The sequence below is a fragment of the Bombus pascuorum genome, chromosome 8 (assembly GCF_905332965.1).
Source record: "Bombus pascuorum chromosome 8, iyBomPasc1.1, whole genome shotgun sequence".
Taxonomy (NCBI): Eukaryota; Metazoa; Arthropoda; class Insecta; order Hymenoptera; family Apidae; genus Bombus; species Bombus pascuorum.
The window spans coordinates 11,501,148-11,519,691 of NC_083495.1; the positions used below are offsets into that span (position 1 = coordinate 11,501,148).

At 42.7% G+C, this 18,544-nt stretch overlaps 1 protein-coding gene across 6 annotated transcripts in view; it reads right to left on the reverse strand.

Annotated features, from left to right (window-relative positions):
- Positions 1-647: 647 nt before the first annotated feature.
- The window catches only part of LOC132909730 (paired box protein Pax-8-like), a 196,659-nt gene continuing 178,762 nt past the window's right edge, over positions 648-18,544 (reverse strand). For 2 of the 6 annotated variants that reach the window (XM_060964719.1, XM_060964723.1), the window contains 7 exons: positions 14,649-14,905; positions 9,027-9,112; positions 8,500-8,815; positions 6,807-6,905; positions 5,877-6,107; positions 5,411-5,506; positions 648-4,419 (listed from right to left, as the gene is read on the reverse strand). In XM_060964719.1, coding sequence (XP_060820702.1) covers positions 4,190-4,419; positions 5,411-5,506; positions 5,877-6,107; positions 6,807-6,905; positions 8,500-8,815; positions 9,027-9,112; positions 14,649-14,905 — 1,315 coding nt within the window. In that variant the 3' untranslated portion in view covers positions 648-4,189. Of the gene's footprint in view, positions 4,420-5,399; positions 5,507-5,876; positions 6,108-6,806; positions 6,906-8,499; positions 8,816-9,026; positions 9,113-14,648; positions 14,906-18,544 lie in introns of all 6 variants that reach the window. The other 4 variants (XM_060964720.1, XM_060964724.1, XM_060964722.1 and 1 more) reach the window with 4 other exon arrangements.

Genomic DNA, 18,544 nt, shown 5'->3' on the forward strand with positions numbered 1-18,544 from the left:
ATAATTGAACGGGTTATTTTAATTCATTGTAACATCCGAATTATTTTTCAATATTCTAAAACTCTTTCGCTAACTTTCTTAGTCACTATAATATGATATAAAACGAAATTTTGTGGAAGAATTTTGCTTTTAACCATTACCGTAGGTAGGAAAAATGTCCTTTAATTGCAGAGAAACAGTTGCAACAAAATTTTATATACGTATTGTCGTTTAATAAAAGTTTCTTTATTCGCTAGAAGACAACACGAGACGAATTTCATATAAACCTCATATTTATTTAAAAAGGATGTACAGAGTTTTGTTTGCAAGTATCAACAGCGAGACTCGGCAAGAGCGGCGCACAGAACAAGAATATCACACGGGACGAAATGACAGCGAAATGAAGGGGAAAAAAATAAAATAATAAAGAAAAGAGATAAAACTGCTTGTTATTCGGATAAAAAGTCCACGGGACGCAGCATCCAAACCGAAATCTCGATTTCACAAGTATTTTGCTATTGAGGGTACATCCTCTTCGTTTGAACGCTGCGCGAAAATGATTCTTCTCGTGACGCAACGGTTTTCTTTTCTCTTTTTTTTTATTGTTCCTCTTCTATTTACGATTCGACGTTAACATATCGTGTGCTTTCCTCTTTTTACATCTCCCATTTTCTTTTTTTTTTTTTTGTTTTCTAAAACGCTTCCATTCGATGGAAGCTACTCTTTTGAAACGTTACCGCGATATTGCTCTATCCCTCTTTCTCTCTCTCATTCGACGGATTTCTTTGGCAAAACTTATTACACATAGGTCGTCGATACTAATTAATAAATAGTAAAAGGCATTAAATAATCGTATAATAATAGTGATGATAATAGTATAATAATAATAATTAGAATAATAATAATAATAATAATAATAATAATAATAATAATAAATCATGAGAATAATGGGGGGAAAAAGTAGCGATAATAGCAGATAGAATAAAAAATAATAATAATAAAAAAGAAAATTCATAATCATCTCATCGTTATAATAATAATAATAGATTAACAATGTCAAGTCCGCATTAATCAATTATAATCCCGACAAATTATAAAAATCGCAATAAATGTCAGATCAAATTCACCTGGCCGATCTTCGACCCTGCGATTGTGTGCTGTGTACAGGAAGTATCTTTAAAACGCTAAACGTGAAACGACACTTCGGATAAACGAAAGAAAGTTTGTTTCCCTCTGTTGGCAGGCATATCGCGATTTATGAAACAATGTAATACTCGAATTTGTTGCAGCTTCGAAACACTAACGGTATCGCAATTTCTTTCTCCTTCTCTCTTTCCATCTCGTTCTATTTCTCTTTCACCTTCACCTCGACTTGCCGATTTCGATATACCCATGGTTCTTCCTGTACACAATTTTAGGACACGCAATGCTACGATACGACAATTTATAAATAGCAATTATTCAGCAATCAGAGATCGTATTTACAAATCCTTCGTCCTTATGACAAACGCGGCGGAACATAAACTCACAGGCGTGTTGTGCACCTAAAAAACGCAAATAGCAAGAAAAGAAGAAATATCGATTTTTGAAATCACGGTGGATTTGTCATTTTTTACCTTTAGTTTGAATGATCGACAGAATAAAGTGACCAAGTCGAACGAGATAAATCGAATAAGTTGTTCGTCCGACGCTCGGATCGATGAACGATCTGACAATTGGTTGCGAGCACGCTTGGGATCGACATTGCCATTTCGATCATTTCGTTACGATTTTATAAACTGTATACGTATAACGACACCACGCGAACATAAAAGTAACGATGGAAAAGGTGAAAGACCGTACGAATCGTTTTTAAACGTTAATAAATATATCGTAATAAAATGGAATTTAAAAAATGTTGATAAAAAATAATAAATATAACAAGAAATTCCGAAGTTATCGAATTCGTATCGTTCGTGCGAAATACACTCGAGAAATTCTAATTCGTCAATTATGAGATAACTGTGAGGCGAACTGAATTGTGCTATGAAACCAATTTCATGGTGGATTTCTCAAGCGAGACGCTACATTTTAATTAACAATCGCCTCTATATATTCGGATAACATTTTATGCGAATAATTAAAATATTTTGTCATGTTGATTGCACTACTTCCAATTTCCATGAAATGGAAGGGACAACGTATAATTATCTTCGTAGACGGATAAAAATTGTTTGTATAATCCCGGAATTAAAACGAAGAGAATGTAGAGTATTAAATAAGTAACGTTCGAATTATAGCGCGCATCACGTGTGCGCTTCTAAGCTTATTGCGCAGGCTCGGGCCATATCGTATGCGTGGATCGAAATGCGCTGGAAATGCGCGCGTAAATTTTCTTATTAAGGTTGCGAATTAACATTTTTGCCCGTTAATCATAATGAAATTGCAATGCACGTAACTTCTCATTAAAGTCCGATGGCCAGACGTTAATTACGGTTCCGTGATTGTGTTTTTTCTTCTCTTTTCGAAACGTTCCGCTCGAAGCGATGCCGGAAGCAACTTGATTTCCGTAGTGGTGCGCGAGAATGGTGAAGCCGTTGGACGGAACGCGGGAATAATTGTGATCAACCGGCCGTCACGGAAGTGTCCGTCGTTTCGTTTAGAAAGAAAAAGATTCGTGCCGCGAAAAGAAATTCGTTACACGCACGTGAAAGCTTATGGACGATTTATAATCGACGTAGGATGGCAGTTTCAATCAAGAGGTAACCTTTTCTTTTGCATCCTATTCTTATTAAGCGTTACTCTCGTGGTGGCGAGAAAATCAACCGCGATGACGAGGAACGTTGCACGACTTCGTTTCGCCTTTCACGCTTTCCCGATTTCACGATTTGCATTCCCCTCATTGTTTTGTACATTTACGTCGACCCTGTACGTCGCTCGCAAACTCGCGTATTCGTTTACAATTTACAAGTCGCTTTCGAACCGCCATAAAACTCTGCCTCAGCCACTAACTACGCGATTCGCACGCATTTCTTGTTTTTCGGCAATCCGTCTGTGGTCTTTGGTTTCTACAAAAAATATATATAATATCCTTAACAGTAATGATCGTTACGTCGATTCCTGATTTAAAAATCTCAATAAACTTATCCGTTATATCTACTATATTACTTATATCGTTTGTTGATAGGGGGTGGGGGAAGGTCGTCGTGCTTATTAGAAGAAAGAACGTGCCGTGTTAGTCAGTTGACTTTGTCTGTCTTACACGGTTAATATATATATATATAAATTTTTTCCTTCACTTTATATATATGTACACGTTCTAATGCCGTCGGTAACAAATGTGCCCAACTACATTCGTGTGACGCGATGATCGTTAACAACGCGTACGATATCCTTGTCGGCAATGCACGGGCACATTTGGAGGGACGACCGATCGCGGGCATTGTGTAGAAATTATACTAACTGAGGATCGTTAAATTAAACTACCTACGATTATGCGCACTCTACATGAGTACCGATACTGTCGGTAACGCATGCGGGCGAATCTGTAATCCCGACCGCGTAACTAGACAGCATCGTCTTTTAGTGTCGCTGGACCAGACACTCGTTGAGTCGTTGCTGTCCGTTGGGAATCGTAAATAATATCAGTGATATCGGCATCGAAGCTACAGTTTTTAACTCCGTGATGAAGGTTTTGCTAACAATGATTTCTAGCCACAATTATTATCATCGATCGATGAATCGTAACAGCGTTCGATGTTTGATCGTTTTGTTCTATTGAGCGCTGTCATACATTGTAAGCTTATTGTACACGCAAGATGGTTTCTGATGTTTTATCGATTATCGTCTATTGTGTTCGTAGCGAATTTTAAAAAGTCTCTATCTCTCTCGCGACGCTCGTATCGATCGATACGAGATCCTCAAGCGTGACACGCGACTCGATCGTGAATAATGTCATAGTGCATTGACGTGAACGCGTATCTGGTCACAGTTTGCCCATCTTTCCATACTTCCTCCTGTTCTTAACGAGAATTCGCCATGGTTATCGGGTGTTAACGATTTTATTCGACAATAATGGTTCCTAGTTGTTCATTCTTGAACCAGTTAGTTAAAGAGATCATTGCTTAATTTCAGCGTGGTTTCTCGTGATATGGCGTCTGGACTCGTTGGTCGCTCCTCCCACCCCAGGAAAACATTCTGCCCGGAGTCGATCTCCTGTACCATCGTTTAATCAGGCCAAATAAAGATCCGTCGGTGTGGAATTGTGATCCGGCTTGGTGCATGCACTTCCGGTCGGTGAAGCGGCACTCGCACCGCTGCTTGCTCTGGTAGCCGCCAAAGGCGAGCGACTAGCCACGTCCGTGCTGTTCTCTGGCCCTGTGTTGTTACATCCGCCGCCCTGCTGCGAATTGGTGTGGGAAGACGCCAGCGTATCCCCGTTACAGTAGTAATACGTCGAGTCTGCAAAGTAAGATATCATTTATTTTCCAATACCATCGAGCCATCTGCCACCACGGCTCTTACTTTTGCATGCTATGATACTTTGCGTATTATTCTTTGACCAAAATTAATTTCCTCCATGTCACTCTTCGAATTGCAAATATAAATACTATAAGTGAGACTGTGGTTAGAGTCATACATATAGAGAAATACATATACCGTTAAGAATCTACAATGACTATGAAAATTATTTGCACGCTAGTTAGATACAAGTATGTTCAATTTCGTAAGATTATAATTGAGATTACGTTTAACAACTTCGAGTTAATTCATTTTGGACAAAGAACGGGAACCTAAAATACAACTGGACGTTGTTGGCTGGCACGAAGCGCGAGCGAATTTCCATTCTTCACGGGATAACCATTTTAGGTTAGTTACGAGCGCGACGAAATTGCGAAATAACGTTCTAGAAAGGGGAAAAGTCGAGAGGTACGCGAAACTTCGATTCTACGGTGTCGAATGCAGCGCACGTGTTACATCACGTACTAGAAACGAACTAGGAACGTATCGCATGTCCGATAAAAAATTGTTTATTATTCCAACCATTCTTATGCACCGAATATGCATAGTCAGGCATTTCACTCAGAGTTATATATCGCGATCTATGAAGTGCCAGCAATCGTCCGTTATGAAAGGCGAGCATTGAGTCGTGGCTACTTTGAAACCGGCCTGTCCACGATTCCGCGAGCTTTTTGCAGCCTGATCTTATCCGCGATATCTTGGAACGTAATAAAATAACGGTGGGTTTCTTCAGTTTTAGAAAGTTAGATCCGATTGTGCCAGACCGTTTTTCTTCCATAATGCACGCAAAATATGTACGACAGGCATTCGCGTAGTTATTCGAATAGTCCGTTTCATCGACACCGAATCCGATATAGCCTGTCAATGAGTTAGTACTTTGACATTTCGTTGACCCTAATCTAATCGGTACTCATACTCACTGTTTACTTACTGAGCAACCCGCTTGTCGCTGCTCCATAACCGTAGCCGCTATATGGTGCGCTCGAGTATTGGGAGTATGCTGCGCTGTATGCATAGTCACCACCACCTAAACAAATATCGATTGCAATCACGTTAGACGGTAACTTAAACCCCTATCGACCAAACAAAAAGAATTCTTTATTCTTAACTCTAATCGTAGGATAAGCGATTTACATTCTCGATTCCATTTGCGTTTCCTCGCTTAGTTCGTAAAGGGGAAAGTATCCAAAGAGTAAATTAATACACGTTGGCAATGATTGGCCATTTATCCGCCTAGTTGTCTAATCTTAACTGCGAGGTCGATAAGTCAGGGCGCTATAAGGGCGAACCCTAACTTACCTTCCGCATGGATACGAACGTTTTTGTTTCTTTTTTTACCGTCGATAACGAAAACGAGAGCAAAGGATGAGAGAAGGTGGTTTGTGTTCGGTACTCACCGGTGGCGTAGTGTCCGAAACTGGGAAGCATCGTTGAGTAGGGCGGTATCGCAGATGCTACCTGGGGTTGAGAAACTGGCGGCTGCAAGACCGTCAGTCCGGGATCCCCTCCAGGGGTGTTGGGGGCCGCGGGGGTGGCGTTTGTCTCGTTCTGCAACGAAATCGGAGGACTCTGCTCGCCCCCGCCGGCCCCCACCCCTACATACGACACTGCGACGGTACTGCTCTCTGCTATGGCCATGCACAACACAACACGACATTCGAGTCAAGCACTAGCTAACGATCAGCGCCTTACGTCTAAAGCTTAATTAAATTGTCTCTGTAGTAAGTAATAGGTCTAGAGAAGGTGGGGATGATGAGCGGTCATGGGACACGATGGTGAATCGTGGTTACATGGAAATTATTCCGGCAAAACGGACCAACGTACACAGCACGAACACTTTCTTATAGAGAGTGGTGGCTCGGACGAGGCCGTAATTGTCTACATGCGATTTCTTGACAAGGGAAAATGGGTGCAATTATGTTCTGTACATTATGGATCTTCTCGACTTTCTCGGAACGTTTCTACGTAAGGAAACGTCCGGTTACAAAGAGCAAGGGGAACGCGAAGAATGTTCTTTGGATATTTAGCGTAGGAGTTTTGTTTAAAATTCCGAAGGATCCAAAGGATAGGATAATTAAGGACGAATATCTTTTTAGTTGAATCAATGTTCACGATTCCATATACACTCGACAAGAAAAAAAAAAAAAAAAAAAAAAAATAGGAAAGAGAACAAAAAAGAGAATGACATATGTAGTATATTATTAGTCGAGAGACACGAATATTTCCGAAACGATTTAAATTCATTTAAATCGCACGTTTTTCGAGTGACTCACAAGGTGTGACACCGGAGTAGAACCGTAAGAAAACTAAAGAGGTGGCGAACTCACCGGTAGTGTGGTAAGGAGACATGTTAGCCCCGTCCAATGTTTGGCTCAATTTTAGTTCTTGCATCGTCAGTGGCGCGAGCGGCGTCAAAGTACCACCTGCTATTAAGGGATCCCCATTTTTCCGTTATTTGCGATTTTCGTATCGTTGGCTGGCGATCAAGGCGGAACGACGAATATCACGCGTGATTTTCGTGAAAGCATCCTCTAATATAAATTCTCGATCTCGTTCTGTACTTAGTTTCGTCGAAACTTTACAGTCGGTCGGTGTGTATACAACGTGCAACGAATGAACGTTTAGGTTTCCAGTGAAATTATCGTAACGAGACACTAAACGATTTAGATGGTCGTTGTCACGCCCTCCAAACACGCTTTCGAACAGTCGAGTCGAGGGGCGAGAGCCGGTTTCCGCGAACTCCAGATCAAGAGATCTGGTACCATCGATACGTCCGGCTCGTACATATTAACGGCGAGAGCCAGCAAGCCGTGCAATCGACTTGGCCCGGTCGCGTCGTCCTTCAAAAATTCTTCGATCTCCGCGGCAAAGATCCTCGATTGAATTTCATGAGATGAAGCGGCCGTTACACGGCTCGCTTCGTCCATTCCGAAAAGCACCGACCGAAAGAGTTCCGCGGCCGGCGTGACCGAGTTGCTCGCAACACGTGCCACCCAGAGAAAGTTCGTTTCGTCTCTACCGTATGTGTATACACGTACGTGTGCAACTCGTTTAATATTGGCGCGTACAGAGAAGGAGAGAGAGAGAGAGAGAGAGAGAACATCGTCGATGGTTGCTTTTCAATAGCGTTTCGAAGCAGTACGCTCCGCCGTTGATCGACCGCCGTTAAACGGCGCAAGGAAGACAGAAACGAGAGAAAAGGAGCACAGAGCGAGAGAGACTAGACGAAAGGACGGTTAAAGAGTCCGACGATCAGGTGTCTCGAACTCGATAGACCAGCGGCGTCTAGTTTCGACAGATTCAAAAGAAGAAAAAAATACAAGAAACTGAAGAAAAGAGAAGGTACGAACAGGATTCCCTGTCACCAGCCTACGCGGTGTAGTTGCAGGTGTCGCAAGCGAAAGTGGTTCGAAAAGAGTCGAAAGAGACGAGATTAGGTGGATAGTGAGTGTGGTAAGAGAGACCTAGAGATATACCCTTAAGCCGAGATAACATTAAGGAGAGAAAGAGAGAGATCACCGAATGGATCGTTCTGCCACCTCTTCTAGCACCGTAGCCGCTGCTCAGCACAGCTCATGCATTATTAAAGCCATGTATTTAGGCGATATGGGTATGCAAAGCAAGACGTAAGCCGCAATAATAAGCGTAAAGGGAAGAGAGGGATGTAAAGGGACGTAAAGGGAGGTTGGAGGATGAGGAAGGTATGGAAGAGGTGGGCAAATGGAGAGAAGGAATATCGTCGAAGAAGGAGGAGGGAGGAGAGACAGAAAGAGAGAGAGAGAAAGATAAAGAGAGAGAGAGAGAGAGAGGAGAATGAGAGGCTAGCGAACGATGAAGGAAGGGACGATGATGGTGGTTTGCTAGGTCGACTAGGAAAGGGGCTTGGTACACGGGGGTATTATATACAAGAGGTTGTGGTACACACACTGTCCGGGATTTTGTGCGAAAAGGTGGAGAGAGGGGTGAGAGAAGAAAGGAGGGTGTGCAGGATGTTGAACAGAGAAAGAACGAGTCGCTCACCTATGGTGCCCCCTATGGGCGGGGTGTAGAGATGGGGCGTTTGCGCTTGCGTCATCGTGCTGATCGTGCCCAGGGAGTCGTACAGCTCGGCGGAGGTGGCAATCGCGTTCCCGGGGAATCCTCCGTGTTCGTAGTAACCTCCACCACCGCCACCTCCGCCTCCACCGCTACTACCTCCGCTACCACCTCCGCCGCCGCCACCTCCGCCGGTTCCAGTGCCGTTCGTACCGCCGCCGCTCGCACCGCCGCCTCCGCCGCCTCCGAGCTCACTCAAGAGCTTGTGTTCGTCCTTGATGCTCCATTTACTCGACCATAGCTGCAACAGAAGCCGGATGCTCCAGGCAAAGTTCGAGTGTCGAGGAGAACGGGCTACTTGTTCGCAAGAAACGCGAGGGATTGACGTAGGTGTTAAGCTACCTTCCTGATTCTTTCTTGCCCGATGCTTCTAGATAGTTTGCTGGTTTAATGGACACAGAGAAAGAAAGAAAGAAGGAAAGGATAGCAGATATGGAATTAAAGATACGTACGTTCGAGTATAGTTGGTCGCCGTTATAATTGGTTCTCTGTCTCTTCAGGTCATCTTCGGGATGATCACTCAGGTCTCGGTTGTCGTCTGTAATCAAAACCGAAAACCATCTGCATTGCGGTCTCTGTGTTCAACCATCCTCGTCATGGATGCTACGTATCGTAGCACGCGATACTATCGCTATAACGAAATCATAGAAGCTAGCCGTGTGGTTGTCGTATTCGCAATGGGACGCGATAATCGGGCCAGCGAACGAATACTCTACATTAGCCTCTGCATCTACCAACGCCATCCCATTGGGCTATCTACGTCAGGGAGCATATGTGGTCCGCGTATTACCCACGAATCAAGACACAAATTAAACGTGGCCACGCGAAACTAAATTGAATCTGTCGGACGGGTTGAACGGTGGCGCATAGAGACGGTGTATGGCATTGATAGATAGAGAAACAATTTCGATTCCATTATATGTCTTTATTATCTCCCGGCCATCCCGTCGGTTTAATATAGAAACAAGCACGTGGGACGAGTGCCGGTACATCGGTGGGTGGATTGGCGAAGGGGTGGTCGGACATATACCGTTATACCCTTTTAGTGTTGGACCGCGGGGGTGGCGGACATGGAAGGAGGATGAAACTAACCAACGATTTCAGCCTGTGTAGAAGGGGAGGGAAAACAGACGAGGTATACGGTTGGTGGGGGTAGATGGTCCAACGTTCGGGTATCTCGAATAATTAAATGACCATCCGAGGGTAGATGGGTGGAGTACGTAGCATAGGGCTCGTTAAACCTCCCTGTCAAGTTGTGATTGTCCGGCCGGCCGACGGTCCCGACCATTCGACCGGCAGGGTTTGTTCCTGGACCGCTATAAAACCCCCGTTTCAAACACGGCACACCGGTACCGTGGGCTTCCATGAACTTGCTTGAATTTTACGATTCGATCGGCCGAGTTAATCGTCTGCCATTTCTCTCTCTTTCTACCACTACGTTCTATCCTCTCGCCGCGGACCCTGGTTTTCGTGTAACGTTGCCGTTTCTGGATTTCATTAGAGTTTAGGGTAGACGTGTTCGGGAATTCGTTTAAAATAGATCTCGGTTATTCGCTGGAACGTAAGAACGAAATGGGCAAAGGGAATAATAACGAACAAATCCGTCGATAGAGCGTCTTTAACGAGTATTTAACGCTCGATGAATCCAGCGTTCTTAAATTTCTAAATATTTACGAAGAGAATAGCAAATCTTGGAGCGGTTTAGGTTCTATCGGGCTGATGCCATAAATTCATCGATAGCTACGCCCGCCGGCCGGTTATGCTGTCTAATGCAAATTCTTGTAACTTCTGCAAAATTACGGTCACTGGTCCTTGACAGATTTGACAGTGGTTGAGTTATGGCGGAAGGAAGGTCAGCGTTTCTCCCCCCGAAAAGAGCAGTAAATCGAATAATTCGATTGATGCCCGTGGAGGGCAAAAGCGTACGCGCGAGCGAGAGACCAGGGCCGCGTTATTCGAAAGCAATTGAGTCAATGTTAAGCAATACAATACACGGGTAATAATGGACTCTGGGGTGAATCTGGTCCCGGTGTGCTGTCCCCTACACCACGAATATAGGGTGGGACAACGACGGCCTTTTGGATTTCTGTATGGGGCAAAAGCGCGCAGATGTAACGCGACAACAAACAGCCCCGATAGATTGCAATGCTTCCCTCGAGAGGTTGTTTCGTAAATTCGTAATAAGCCCCCGGGATTCTTCGATTCGAGTACACGTCTTAGCTACTCTATCGAACGCATAAATAACTCTGTCGATACATGATCAAGCTGATCGCGGGACCTTCGATTCGAAATTCGGTTTCTAACATTTCTCTAATACGTCTAGAATGGTAATTCGAAATTAACATATCGTTGAGTGGTTGTCTTATAGTATAACGTAGCGTAGCTACGAGATATCTTCAAGAGTGAATAAATATCACCATTTGCATATTACGTGGGTTTAAATATTTCAATAATTAGATAATTGCAGATTAATGTATCTTCAAATATGCGAGTATTCTCGTAACCACTCGATGGTGTATTAAAGGTTAATAATATTCTAGTCACAGATTTGAATAGAGTTTCTCGTAAATCGAATCTCGAGATCATGCAAAAAGAACTTTATTCCTTTCGGAAAAACAATTACAAATTCTACCATAGAATTATCGAAGGTAACGAATTGTTAATACTTGTAAATAGTTTGAAAAACAGCAAGAACGACGCAACGATTTTATCACATTTATTACACTCATTTTCCCTCCTCGATCTTCCACAGCATCTGACAAGTATCCGTCAAAAGACGGAAGTCTCCGCATTCCACGTATAATACACGTGTACCGAAACGGTTAAATTGGAATCAGAGAATTCCAGTTCGCTTGAAACACGAAGATTCCTTTCATACCGTTCGTATCACCGTATCAGGCACGTCTTGTACAAATAAACGTAGAATGTCCACAAATTGAGCCTACCGATACCATCGATTTACTTGACGCAAAAAGGAATACAAATTTGTGGTTTACCGATGCTTTAGCAAGAAAAAAACCTAAACGCCGATTTACTCCACATGTCGCGACTGATATTTCTTAGCTTAGTTCTAACGACATAGCCCTTTTTGTTATACGCTGAGACACAAAACGTATCGCGCACGAGGATTCACCGCAGATCGCGGCAATGCTCGTTGAAATTCCAGCCGGTTAAGAGGCGCAAGCTCGCGAGAATAACGCCGATGATCTCCCCGGAGGACAGGGAGACTAATGTGTCGTTGCCTAGGGATAGAAGCCGCTGTGGTCTGTGAAGTTTATAATCTAATACGCGTACCCTCGGCCGGCCACAAAACACTGAGTGCTCTCACCGCGGATGCGACCACTTTTGCGACCGCATATCGCTGCTCTCATAATCCGATTATATCAAATTACTCGCGTACCATCGGCATCCCTGCGCGAGCCTCGCGATGTACGAATCGATACGTCTATCTCTATATACGCCGTGTGAAACGCGTTCACGCGATTTTTCATCGAGGAAACGTCAATGTTTTCTCGTAGCCCTTTTTTGTTTTTATTTTTGTCACTCTTACTTTTCGGAAAAATTAGATAAATATTTGTGCAGGTTGAAGGTTGGTTCGATCCCAATGCGTGGAATTTTGGCTTTAACCCTTCATAGGTAATTTAAATCTTTTTTGGCCTCGACTATATTTCACGCACGAATTTTTATCATACCGACAAAAGATTGTTGTCATTTGACATAAAAGCTAATTGTACAACGTAGCAAAGTTTTCCATAAGTGTTCTATAATTTCCCTAGATTTCTTGAAAATCTTGAAACGAAATAATTCGCGCACGCAGTTGAAAACCTCGCTGGAGGTTTGCTTCATTCGCTAAATATTATTATAAAAAGTACTATATTTCCAATGTGTATTGTGTATGTTCTGTGCATTGCTGCACCTTCGAAACTTTCACAAATGCATAAAGGTCCACGGTCTAGCCATAACTTCCCCCAAATGTACTCGACATCTTCCAAAAGTTGTAAAACGCCTAAAACCTGACTTCCACTTTCAAAATACGAGTCTACATTTTGTAAAGAACACGATGCAACGATGATTAGTGACGGATCATGAGAAACAACGAAGGGGTGGGACGATTTAAAGGGATTGGGATGATTCGATTCGGACTGGAAAAGAAGTGGACCGCTAGCGGCGACTTCTGTTCGCACCTCTCCGAGCAACGAGCAGCGAATTGCACCGGGATTAGTGTACGCGTACAAAACTCGGGTTCGGAGTTAGTCTTCGGGCTGAAGCCACGTCGGCCACGTGTCGAGTGGCACGTGTCGAGAATATTTCGGGACGCGTTATTCACGCAATGACAGCAGAATGAATCGCAGCACGTGCTGCTCGACGTTTGACTGATACTCCCCATGTGTGAGTATGTGTGTGCGTTTGTGTAGCTAATCTTGGTCGGGTCGCGGCGACACTCGAAATCGTTCGATCGTTGACTGTATCTAGTTTGATTAAGGTCGGAATATGTTTGGATATGTTTGTAACTGGTCGTCGACATTAGATTCGAGATCGAAGATTTAGATTCGAAGATTAAATTGGGAGATAGATTGTTATTAGTTCGATAGGAAAGTATTTAATCGATCATACAGATTCTATTGTCTTTAAGATCGAGATTCTTATTTAAAATCCAAAAGAGTAAATTAATAATTTGATCTACGATTAGTTTGTCGAGTTAAATTAAAACGAAACGCGAAAGTTTTACGAAATATTCAGATCCTCGATTGGGAAACGGATTAATAGCATTTTCACAGAAAAATGATTCTTACTTGGATCAAATAAATGCCGCATATTTGTCTCTCTAAAAAATCTAGATGAAAATAAAAAGATGTTTCAACCTGAATTTATCGTGAACAATAACGCACAAGCCATTTTAAATTATATGTTATTGAATCAGATAATCATGATATCAGATGATGAATATTAGATTACATCCGTTTGATATTTTAAGACTATGATAAAATCTGCGACTATTTAGCAAAATAAAAAATAAATTGTACTCGATTCGAGAAGAGAACTCAAAAGTTTCCATTATATTCGTCCCTGTTGCCGTTGCAAACTTGTAGAAGACGACGGTCTACAAACCCTTTTGCATGATACCAAATAAGGTGACGAAAATTCGAGTTTTGCGGGGAGTGCAGACAATGGGAGCTTACAAATTGAGCGGGACAAGCGATGTAACGTCACTGCGGTATCATCGTCTTCGCGAAGCACACCGACTTCTCCATTGTTCGGTGTTCCGAGGGGCTCCGGCGAAACTCGTGCCGATTTACTCGGCTGTAACGTCGATCTAAGCGATATCTCCTTTCTTGCTCGGCCTTATATAACCTCCTGGGCAACAGTCGCGAGTGAAATGTAGCCGCGACGCCTTCTGCGATTCGATCTGACGTTTACATAAGCTCGTCCACCGTTTCTTTTTCTCCCCGGGTACCGTCACTACGATTATTCTTCTGTTTTTCGAATACTATGCCAGGTTTGATTCATACGATAGGTACATTTCTGTTTATAAATACTACGGCAACTGTTGATCTTACATAGAACGTGATAATTCGAATAATTGTTATATTTGTTATACATCAACCATAACTCAGATTATTAGAGAGACGATTAAGACAGGATCAAAGTTTGTATTCGTACGAGATAGATAAAAATAATAGATAGGTAAATACTATTTGCAAGAGTCATAGGATTAATGACATCGCGTTTTCTATTTGGTGAACATCTGATGAGACTGTGATTTAAGTTTTCTAATCTCTGATGATTTAAGTAAACATTATTTACACCTTGTGTGAAATATTGTGTGGTATGTAATAAATTATAGTAGAAATAGTATATTTAATAGATTATCTGAATCTAAATATTACCTAAACAAACGTAGGTAATCATTTTACAAATTTACCTAACTATTGCCTAAATGCTGAAATACTCATGAATAGAGGCGTAATGGGATTGGCTTTCGAATTACTTGGATCGCGAGAATGATCGCGGTGGTATCGTAAGTGTAATCGCGGGTCGAGGGATCATCGACATCGAAGAATTCAATGACTCACCGTCGTCGGTACGTTTTCTCTTGATGCTGTTGCCATTGGGGTCCTGATGGTGCGTCGGGATTCCCAGGATGCCACTGATGCTGTAAGCGTTGGGAGCGGTTGCCGCTGGATGACCTGCTGCAGTGGCAGGTGCATGGGCTATCACCGACACGGAACCACCTGATCCTGGCTGACCTTGCTGCTGACCTTGCTGCTGCTGCGCCTGCTGTTGTTGATGCGCGTGCTTCGCCTTCTCCGCCGCTTTGTTCCTCACGATTCTGCGGACAATGGAGTCCAGCATAGTGTATAGAGTTACACTTGTTCATTAAAATAACCGCGATCAACTTGGTCTTCGCGGTTTTAACTACGTTGTACCGAGTAATGGAAACGGGTATTAGGCGTGACTTGGTCGGTTTAGATTCGACGAATCGAATTCTCCGAATCTTTTGGAGTAAGAGAGCGGTTACATTGAAAGGGGTGAGATCTTTTTGTATTGAATATTCTCTGGGATTTTTCTATTAAATGTTTGGGAATTAATTCATCGGATACTCTGTATCTGTAGTTACTTATAGAAGAAGAGTATCTCCTTCGTAGATTTCTCGATACGGTTATTTTTATTCGAATAAAATGGTACAAAATTTCATTGCAAAGTTAATGCAGTCTGAAGGTCTTAAGAAAAGATCTTAATATCTTAAAAAGTAAAAATATATGTGCGATTAAGGTATATAAGCTTTATTTAAATAAACATGGTCGCTTTATTTCGGTTGGTTTCTGATGAAAATTATTTGTCAGCATATGAGTACACGTTACGATACAAGTAGTCGCAACATGTTTCAAAAAACTACATATCGAATATTTGAATACAAGAATGTAAGAATTAAGGTACCGATACACGTTACATAGGTACCGTTCTATCAGAATAGGAAAATGATAAATCGAGGTTCCGAGCGATAGCGTGCATCTCACATTTTTTCGTGTGCACATTTTCCCTCGTATAACTAGAAACTAACAGATATTGGTCTTCCTAGCTCACAGTTGCGGATGATTAATTACGATTACGCGGGTCACTTCGCGCACGATCATTCTCTCTACCTACCGCGATCGCTCGAACGCGCATCAGCACTCGCTTCTACGATACACGTCTCTGTCATTCCACCATTCTACGTTGGTATTCGTGAACCAACACACAACAACGGAAGTAACGCGTGTCGTTCGCCATTGTTCCGGACAGGCATGTCAGAGCGCCTCCACCTTCGATATAGAATAGCTACGTGACTCTGCGGAACGGTCGCGTATCATAATCGCATCAAGGAGTCCGTAGACATCAGACAGAGCTATAACGAAGTCCCGTGCCTCCTCCCCAACTCCTCTTCCCGCCCTTGCGACCCATCATCCTGCCGTGCACCGACTGCTTATTATCCATGATATATTATGCGTCCGGTTTCAATGGTCAGCTAGTCCTACGACGTCGGTATCAATTATCCTGGCGAATATTCACGGCGTAACGTTGTTAATCTCGCCGCGTGTCGGTTGTACCTAGGTAGTCCGGTTCACGGAAGAAGCTGCCGCAAAGAAGTTACAGGCGCTGATCGTTCAACGACTACGCCCTCTCAGGCTTCACCATGTTCACGACGAACGGAAGTGATCGGGTACCAAACCGCTTTGGAAGCTGGTAGAAGCTTCTCTATGACGATCAAGTAAGGGTGGTCGAGCTTGGGAAGTTTTGTTCGGCGACGGTTGATCGGCTGATAAGCTTCTTGCTCGTTTTAGTTGATTTTTGATAATGGTTAGAAAGTGTGGTTATTTTATTGATTTAATTGTTTAAGCAATACCGTTTAGATTTTGTGTGGGTTTGTATAGATTTACTTAGGTTTGGAAGCTGCAAGAGGTGTCAATGATGATTTTAAAGTCAGAAGATTAGTTTGGGGAAGCCTAGTTACGGTGATCTTCGTATAAGTAAAGTTGATCGGCATAAACGGGACTGGGGAATCGAAAAATATAGTTATCATCCCTTTGAAGGCGTAACAAGCATATGTCGATTGATTCACGATCGTGCTGGTGTCGAATAGGAGTAATATTAGTCGAAAGGTTTTCGCGTATAATAGGTCAGCGGTTTCGCGCGGTAATGGGCGAGCGCGTAATGGATCGACATTAAGTCGTTCGTTTCTGGCGTGGATGTGTTTGTGGGCTAGGTAATCGTGGGGGTGCGAGCTACGGCGATCAATCAGATGACACCTGTTGCCCGATCTCCCTGGTTCGTTCGCCACCTTCGCCAATTCGCAACAATTAGCAACGATCCTTATCAGGGCTAGACTCTGGGGTGACGCCGGGAGCAACGATCCTAAATCGTTCCAACGGTGATATCTCTATACCAAATTTGTACAAAAGCTTCGGTCCATATTGTGATTCATCTTATCATACCAATATCTGTATAGTAAATTTGTTGATTTGATATCGAACATTAAAAGTACCTATTTAAGGACTACGGTACAAGATTTATGGCAAATTAAGATCGTTTTACGATTATTTTATTCGTCGAATAATTCGAGGAATGTCGCAATTAAAATCACCAGAAATAAATCAATCTTCTCTAAGTTCAATTTTCTTCAGTTTACTAATACGATTAGGGCTTTTGTAATGTTTGTTTGATTAATTGCTGGAAATGGGCATATGTTGTTTTAATTGGATGTGTTCTGATCGATAGACGTATGAATATGTCTGCGAAGATGTACTTATGATGGCGAAGATAAGGAAATAGAAAGTGTATATTTTATAAAATTTCCCAATGATCACAGATTTGGGTTATTCCCGTTCGGTTGATTGCCAGCTGTTCGAATCTTAAAATGTCTAACGTGCGTTCGGTTACAAAAAATCTGGTTGCCAGAATCAAGTTGGTCCCGAGTTATTAGGATATAATTTATACTAGCCAACAATTTAACAATTGCTAAAATATTGCGTAAAAGAGCCTTGATACCTTCATCTACTTTTACCATGCTCTTTCTCTTCTCTTTCCGCTCTTTTCCACCAAACACCGTATTATAAAAGGAACAATAGCCGCATTGCAACAGAACGTTAATAGTCGGTTCGTGTTTTAATTACCAGAGATTCGAGGGGCTTTGATTTAGCCAGAAACGAAACGACCGATGCAAGGAACGATGGAAATCGTGGATCGTGTGTGTTCCGTGAAACGCGGCAAAACACAACGAGAGGGCCGGTGGTATAATGAGCGCGATCGACGATCTAATAAGTGCTACGACGCCGAAGCGTCCGTACAACAGGTGCAGATTTTATCGGCGTACAGATGGTGCGAACCGTTGCCACACGCTGCGTTTCGAGAGCCAAATAAACGGCAGCTCTTTGAGCTGAAACTCACAGGCGTGCACGAGCCGCTTCCTATCTTCTAATTAGCATCGCGTTCGCTACGGTTTTGTTCGCTATCGATGCATTTATAAGTATCAACGACCGTTAACGATTGCCTACAGACGCAGCTTGTATGATTTATATAACTCCACGAAATTTATTCGAAATTTACCCCGAGCACACGGATTGTTTAACCGTTTTTCTTCGTTTAAATTACGATTTTTCGTCGATTTTTCAGCGAAAATTCTATTTCTCGGTTCTTCGTGAGCTACGGGGAAGAGAAAATTGTTTAAAAGGAGCAAGAGCGTATTGATTCGATAGGGAAACAGGGAGAATGGTTGAAGCTGGCCGACAGTCCTTTATGGTTGGATGTCGACGGGCAAATCGAACAGCGGATGGGAATAAAGTTCGTACGAAACCCCAACGTTCTGTCGTTAGGACAATGTCTTTCCCTTTTTAGTCTTTTCTCTCTTCGTCTTTCGGTTTACTCTTCTTCCGGATTTTTCGTAGTTCGTTTAATCATTCAACTTTCTTTCCTATTCTATGAAACAAAAATC